General features: G+C 35.8%; 1 protein-coding gene across 2 annotated transcripts in view; it reads left to right on the top strand.

Moving 5' to 3' along the window:
• The first annotated feature begins 2133 nt into the window (after positions 1-2133).
• RB1CC1 (RB1 inducible coiled-coil 1) overlaps positions 2134-7875 on the top strand; it is a 45843-nt gene continuing 40101 nt past the window's right edge. For both annotated transcript variants that reach the window (XM_057368317.1, XM_057368316.1), the window contains exons 1-2: positions 2134-2345; positions 2615-2785. In XM_057368317.1, the coding sequence (XP_057224300.1) occupies positions 2139-2345; positions 2615-2785 (378 nt within the window). In that variant the 5' untranslated portion in view covers positions 2134-2138. The remainder of the gene's footprint in view (positions 2346-2614; positions 2786-7875) is intronic.

Raw genomic sequence — 7875 nt, 5'->3', positions numbered from 1 at the left:
TTTTTTTGACTTGCATTTTCACTGCCTTGCCAGGTGATTTGTGTATGTTTGAGATTCCATGAAAGAGAAGTTATTTACCTTCTGGGATAGTGGCAAAGGCTGACCTGCTCCTAGCTGAGTCTGGTGTTGTGTTTGGTGCTTTTAGAAAAAAGTGTCAGAATGGTCTTTTTTCTGTTTTTTTGTGCCCTTTTATTGAATAGTAGTTTTATTTGGGAGTTCTCTATAAAAGGTTTAATTTTTGCTGACTGACGTGGTAGAGGAAGTTCTGCAGGTTGTTCTTTTGTCAGTATTCTCTTCCTGAAGAAAATATATGCTCTGAAATGTTTTCAGATTGGATGCCAAAGCATTGGCATGAAGGTTTTTGTCTCATGTTCTAGAGGGGTAATATTTGSTTCTTTCCTATGTTGTAGGGCTCCAAACTATTTTGCATTATGTTATATGTAAAACATGAACTTCTGAATGCCCAGCTGCCTAAGGTGTGATCAGTGTTAGAGGATCATGGTTAAGTTACTCATAACGATTGCAGCGAAATTACTGTTTGTATTTCTTTTCGCTGAATATTAAAAGCATCTTGCACATGTATAGATGCTTTTAGAGAAGTCTATATTGTATCCTTTTTTATTGTTATTATGTGCCAGACWCCTTGGGTGTAGCAAGAGCCAAGCTTACCTGCTGTCTTCATATTCTATCAGTGATGAATATGTTGCAAGTAATTTGGCATGCAAGGTTTCTACCATGGATTTTGTTCTCAAATTCATTGTTTCCTTTCTTCTGAATTCCTATTTGTARTTTTAATGACTCAAAAAAGACTGTCTAGGCTGTTTTTGTGTGCTCCTCTCTAAAGCCAGCCAACAGTCAGGGTATTGCTGAGCATGAAATAGTATTTCAGTCATTCTGTTCCTACAGSGTCATTTACAGGTGTGCACACACTCCTGTAAGATGTCTGGTACATTTAGACATTATATTTCTGAATCATGATGAGTGTGGCACAGCATCTGAGCTGCCATGCCAGGCYCCTAAGAATCCGTTATGTATCCTCTTTTTGCTCAGTTGTATTGGAAAGCTCTGACAAAGCTTTCCAACAACAGAACCACACAAAATCAAAGACTCTTCAGCTGAACAGTTTAACTGCTTATTCTGTATATCTGTATGTATAGACTTGCTCTTTCTAGTAAAACTGACTTTCTTGGGCTTTTTGCCTGTCTCCTTGTACATGGAGAGGCCAAGTTACCTTCTTAAAGACCGTGGAGGTGATAGGTGAATGGTTACTGTAACACAGCTAGCAAGTACAAGCTTGTGCTTGTGAGAAGTTTGTAATGAATTTGTGATGTCACTCTGAATCRTGGCTGTTTTAAATAACAGATCTTTATGATCTTTTGCAAGTAACAGTAACATGTTATGTTTCCTGCCAGTTATATCAAAATTGATGCTTATATTAGTCGTTTCATACTCTGAAGCTTTTTTTATACCTTTGCACAGGGGCTGCCACAGAGTGTTGTTAGCTGGGGTCAGTGACTGTTCCAGATCAGTAAATTCTTATTTACTTKGCTGTTTACATGTGTTTTAATGACAAATTCTAGACCTSTTTAAAATAAACAGGAAAGATGTCRTCAGTTAGAACTGATTGTATGAGGCTGGTGAATTRAAACCAGGAATGGTGTGTTGATATACTGTTTTTGTGTTAAAGTCTGTGATGTTTATATTAATTTGTTGCATAAAYATCAGTTGTTAAATTTCCTGTTACTGTTCTACCTGCACTTCATATACAGTAAATCAGTCAGACTTTATTAGGTGAARTTGTGGTTATGTTATGCATAATGAAGTATTAAGATTCTTGTCTTCTAGGCCTTTAGCAAGTCAGCTTGGTCACAAAGTATAAATTCAACAAACAAAATATGACTTTTACGGTCGTTACCCTGAAAACTTGGTGTGACTTAATCCACAATTTCAGTATGCTAACAAATCTTGGGAAAAACKTGTCAGTAATGCAAAGTCTTTTTTCTTTTAGCTGACAGCTTATTAGCTGGATATCCAGAATGCAACACATTACAGCACTTACGAAGCTTAGAAATATGTCATTGTGCAGGGTAAAAATGGTTCTTTTAAAAATGCTCTGCTTTGACACAGACAAGTCACCTATGTCTCCTACAGAAATATGTATAATTAGCGACAGAAGTAATCCGATAGCATCATCTTTTTTTCCCATTTTTTTTTCCAGTGTGGCTGATCTGAAACATGCAATTCAAACGAAGTATAAGATTGCCATTCAGCATCAAGTGCTGGTTGTCAATGGAGGAGAGTGTATGGCACCAGACAGAAGAGTGTGTAGTTAYAGTGCTGGAACAGTAAGTCCATACTGCATTCTTAGTCTGAACTGTCATTTATAGGGGAAGAAAAAGATTTATTACTAATGGGTTTTTAAGTATTTTCCATAGTGAGCTGTTTGCTGGATTTCTTTGATTTGAGAAACAGGTGTTTATGTAGTCAGCTTATAAATGTAGATTCTTAACTTGTTCTCAAGATATGTTATCTACATGAGGAAATAATTGGTGATTCAACAGTAAGTTGCCTTTACTCAGTGTTTTAATTTTTWGTCTTTCCTTTTTGAATGTAGGACACCAACCCAATCTTTTTATTCAACAAAGAAATGATCTTGTGTGAACGTCCACCAGCTATCCCCAAAACCACRTTTTCAGCAGAGAATGAGATGGAATTGAAAGTAGAAGAATCTCTTATGATGCCTGCAGTGTTTCATACAGTAGCATCACGAACACAGCTTGCTGTGGTAAGTAGTTTGTTACTGTATTTGCACACCAAAGGAAGATATGTCAGAGGGAAAGCTTGATGTAAAATATGAAATAGTTTCTTCAARAGGCAGTAAGAATGGTGTATGAGTGATGATATATTCTTCAGAGCCTTTATCTCAGAGTTTCATGGTAAGTATTGAAATAYGCTTGCTTCTTCAGAGCTTCTTTCAAAACTCTAGTGTAAGTCACCTTTTGGATGTGTAATTTACGGCATTTGGAAAACAAAAGCATTCGGGTTGCTTTGGACCATGACTTTATGTGCTGCCTTATTTTCAGTGTCCTCAGTCTGCCTCAACCTGAAATGAGAAAAGTAACTTTGGAAGTGTTGTTAACCCAAGTAGAAAATTAACAGTACAATATTTAAAAGCACCTTGCCAAGCTTCTGTTCCATATTACATGTCTAAACAACTGGTGAGGAATTAATGAAACAAAGCTTTTTCCTAAAATTCAGGTTGCTTATTATTGAGTACTGTCTTTTACTTGGATATTGCATATATTTACTTGCAAACTGGTCAGAATTCCARTGTGATTTCTGTGTTGTTTTGATAGGGAAAATTCACTCCCTGCAACATGKTCAGTAAGAGACCAAGGGTGTATGCAGTAAAACCAGCTGCACGTTCAAGACACTGATGCAATGCCTTCAGTAGCTGGACTGATTGTGTTTCTTTGTTAAGAACTGACCTAATTTTCTTTTCAAATTTTACATTTAAATGGATTAAAAATTTTTCATATCACTAAAGATTATTTAATCTTCCAATGGCTGGCAGCAGGAGAATGGTTATATGGAGGGCTTCACACAAAATGAAYAGTGATGTATGTTTTGTCTTAGTAATAAAATTTTTTAGTTTCAGCGGCAATTTTAATGCAATCCAGGAGAACATTTAGCATTTGAAGTGGCTGGGGTTTAATACTGTACAGCAGAATTCAGAGAAGAGTGGTAAGTGTTGCATGTGGAACAGGGATTTTGTTTTCCCCCTCGGCATCCTGGCCTGTCAGGAGGAGGAAGGYGCTTCTGAATAATATGACCTTGACATACTGTCTGATTTAAGGATTGAGTCCAATAGCCTCTCTTTCTCTCTCCCCCACCTGTTGACAGTTAGTACTGTCTTGTAAATAGGACCTTGAGTTATTAGGTATCTGTGAGTCATATGACTGTCATATAGAGAAGAGTGGGTATCAGTGTGAATTCAGCTAAGGAGTAGGAGGTTTTCAGTTGTGCTCTGTGAAGAGTGTGAGAGTTCTGGTTTTACCAGCTRAAACTGAAAGTGCTTTAAAGCCAGTTTTTTGTGAAGTATTTAGAGGAGGTTTTAAAAGTAAGTAAAACTGATAGCTTCTAAATACTCAACATTGATTTGGTATGAARGGAGGGCTGTAGTAATTAATTACTTCGGTCTCTGTGTTTGTATTTTGTTGAGGGTAATGGAAGTGAAAGGTCARTACACTCAGTCTCATGTTTCTCACTGTTGTTTTATCTGGCTTCCCTGTGCCCTGTTTTCTGGTCTTAGATTCTTAATTTGGCTTTCAGTTTGGTAAAATTGCTATACAATTATGGAAAATACTTAATCCCTCTGGAGTAAGTTGTTTTTAATTCCACTGTTGCTTTTTAAAAATATTCCTATTTAGACTTGAAAATAATTGTTGATGCTGYCTAATCTTCCCCCTTTGATTCTGAAGATTATATTAATATGCAGAGCATTCAAGTTTATTGCAGTTTTTATGCTTTTAAATATGTTATTTAGATCTTTACTGGTGCATTCTGGTGGCAAGTCTATAATACTATTAATATTTAGCTATAGACTGGAAAGTTTACGTAGAGAGAGTGATCTTGAGTTGATTTTCAAGAAGAAAATAAATCTTTCCATATTTAATATCATATATTAGTATTATTGCAGGGCTGGGGAAAGCAGGGGGGAGGAATTGTCTTTAAACATGGATCTAAGTAGAGTGGAAGTTTTATTTTTAGCCCGCGGGTTTATTTTCAGGAAAATTATTATTTGTTCCCCACTTTTGACAGTTTTTCCCTGTGTGCAAAATGRCTGTAGTAATGATACTTGTTTTGTCATAAAAAGCTTGGAAATTTATTTAATGATTAAATAGGTAGTACTRTTCTTAAATCTGATTCACTTTTATATCCACATTTAATTTTATCCAAAATGTTAAGTGTTCTAAAACCATGGGCTYTATGTTAGGCTGTGAAAATGAATTGGGTACTTCTCTGGGATGTCAGGGGAATGACAAATCCGTCATGTGCAATGGAAGATTAGTAAATARTCTGTTGTGATTTTTCGATGTACCAAGGTGTGAAAACTGTATAAAGAAGTATTGCAGTATTGTACTGAAGTAGTTTTTCATTATGCYTGCTTGAAGCATATTGAGCAGTAATTCAGAAGAAACTGAAGGAGAACTGGGAATGTGGTTACAGCATTAATCTTCTCCAAGATTCACCATAAGCCTCTTCCCTGGGAGGAAGAAAGAACATGGGATATTAATCCTTCTCAAAATTGATTAAGATCTAGGGAGAGCTAGAAAGGCTCTGAACCTTTGTAGTTGTGTGATTGATGCATCCCAAGCCACACTTAGAGTACTGTATAGGAGACTTCCTGCAAAATAGACATGAAAAATCCAAATGTTGTCTTTTTGTTAATGCTAGAGAAATGGTAGCCTGCTTTACCAGAAAAACAGAATGGCAGTACTTGATGATGGAGAGGTTTTTGCCTGTTGCAATTATTTAGCGCAGTTTGATTAATTAAATTTAATTAATTTATATGTACTACTAATACAGGTACTGATACATGATGACAATGTTTAGTAGTAGGAGAATAAAGGTTGCATTCTAAATTATTGCTCATGATAAAGTCTTACGTATTCTTATCAACAACAAGAAGCAGTGATGTGTAACTATGTAAAAGTAGCAGAGACTATTTGATACCTACTATTTCTATTTAATCTGGTATCTTCTGGTATCTTTTCTGCTCAGAGGATATAGGATATGATCTTTAAAATCAGACTTGATATGAAATTGTAAACATACAGTGATAAATGGCCTCTTTATTTCTTCTCAATAAAAGTAGTTCTATATTTTCCCTTAACAASTATTTATTTTTATTAATCCATGCCATTATGACCTCTCCATCATTTTTTCTGTGCTCAAAACTGACCATTGTTGACTTAATTATGTTTTTTTGGTCTGCATTTTTTTTCCATAATCTGTTGTTACTACTCAGGTATAACTAGAAGTTATTTTAATTCATAATGGAAGTCTCTGCATTCTTATGGCCTGTTGCATATGCATTTGTTGGGTGTATGTAAAAGCAGCCATTTCCCCCCCAATTAACACTCTTTTTTTGACTTACTTGTAACTTTATTTTAGATTTCATATCTCCTATCCAAAAATCATTCCTGTAGGGAACTTACATTGTGTTGTTTTTCTGTGGTGCTGTGTCTGTCATATCAAGATATATCAAATTTCTATTTCTTTCCGTGTTCATTATTCAGAGATCTATTACAAATTTTCTTAAGTTCCCATTCACTACCCATGATTTCATTATGTAGAATTCACAGTATGAAGAWTAGGTAGCTTTGAAGAAGCTACATCTGCTCCCTTAACGGTTCCTTTACCATTTCAAGTGAAATTCTTGTCACAGGTTTTGTYATTTGCAATATGATATCTTTGTTTATATGTTTTTTTAAAAACTCAGTTAAGTCAACTTGCTAAGTCTGTATCCATTTTATGTCTTGGCATTCTGGTTCCTCTTGGGCTAAAAACTTACCTTTGAGATGTCTCTGCCTAGAGGATTGCCTTTTTACAACTGCCCTGGCGTCCCACCTTCATTCCAGGTCAGCACTTCTGGCCTTGAGCTGCAGTATGTGGACGGTGAGGTGCACACAGTATTTGCAAAAAGTTACGTACACAYCAGCTGGGAAGACAAGCTGTTCTCTGCACAGTGTGTTGTGCAATAAGCTSTGTTGTGTCAATCTTGTCTAATCTTGCTTAAAATAATTTCTGGTAGTTTAGCCTTTAGGAAAGAATTATTTATTATTCTTTTTTTTAGTGATCTAACTGAAGTTTCCATGTCAGTTTTCCCAGAAGGATATTGAAAACTTGGACTTTTTATGAGTGGGTATGTTTCACATTTCATGGGATGCTGCTGGTGTCATGATCAAACTGTCAATTCCTGTCAGTTCTTCTTTGAGAAGTGGAAATGAGGATGAGAAACTATGTGGTCATTTCATTTGGTTGCATTAAACCACGGCTGTAGTCATAGTACATAGTCATAGATCATTCTCAGTTTAGTTTCAAACGTTTCAGATACTTAAGCCAAGAAGTATAGTCATGCTTCCTGAAAGCTGTGGATCTACTATTTAGAGAAATGCTCTTTTCTCTTCTACTGAGAAGTTGTTTTGAGACTCTCTGGAAAGAATTACTTTAAAATATTGGTGTTCTTTAAGGTATGTAGTGTTTGCAACAATTGTATGGCCAAATTAGTTTTGGCTMAATTATTCATCTGATAGTCAGGCACACTTCTGGCTCCTCCAGAGAAGTCCGGATTGTTCTGTAACTCAGATTTGTGATCAGTCTCAATTTTTTTAAGGTAATTGAGCAGGGTAGGATAAAATGAAGTAGGTTTTAGTTTATCCTAAGGTATAACATAAGATTTACTCAAAGGTAGATCCTTCTAAATGCTACTCTAGCCTTTGTTTCATTTGCTTTCTGTAACCAAAACTTTAGATCAAGCTTKTAAAAAATTGATCAGAAGGGAAAGAGTAGGGTGACTTGGAATCAAGCTAGTGGAAGTTAACATCCTATACCATGGTTTGGTTCCCTGACTGTGGTGGTTTGTCACTTCTCAGTATGTTTTTTGATGGTAAATTCTGTCACTTGACTTCTCCAAAGCTGCTTGTAATGTCAGTGAGAACTACTGAAAGCAGTACTGACGAAAGTCATTAAGCTGTGACTTACAAAATAACTTTTTCTGTACTATGTTGCTGAAATAAGTACCTTCTGAGTAGGAAATAAGTCATGAACTGTGTGGACAAGTGTCCAAATGATGCAGTCAACAAAAATGAC

This window comes from Malurus melanocephalus, unplaced genomic scaffold, assembly GCF_030028575.1.
Source record: "Malurus melanocephalus ecotype Western Australia unplaced genomic scaffold, MMel_1.1 scaffold_90, whole genome shotgun sequence".
Classification (NCBI taxonomy): domain Eukaryota; kingdom Metazoa; phylum Chordata; class Aves; order Passeriformes; family Maluridae; genus Malurus; species Malurus melanocephalus.
The sequence above is the reverse complement of the archived record's forward strand: the minus strand, read 5'-3'. Positions and strand labels throughout refer to the sequence as shown.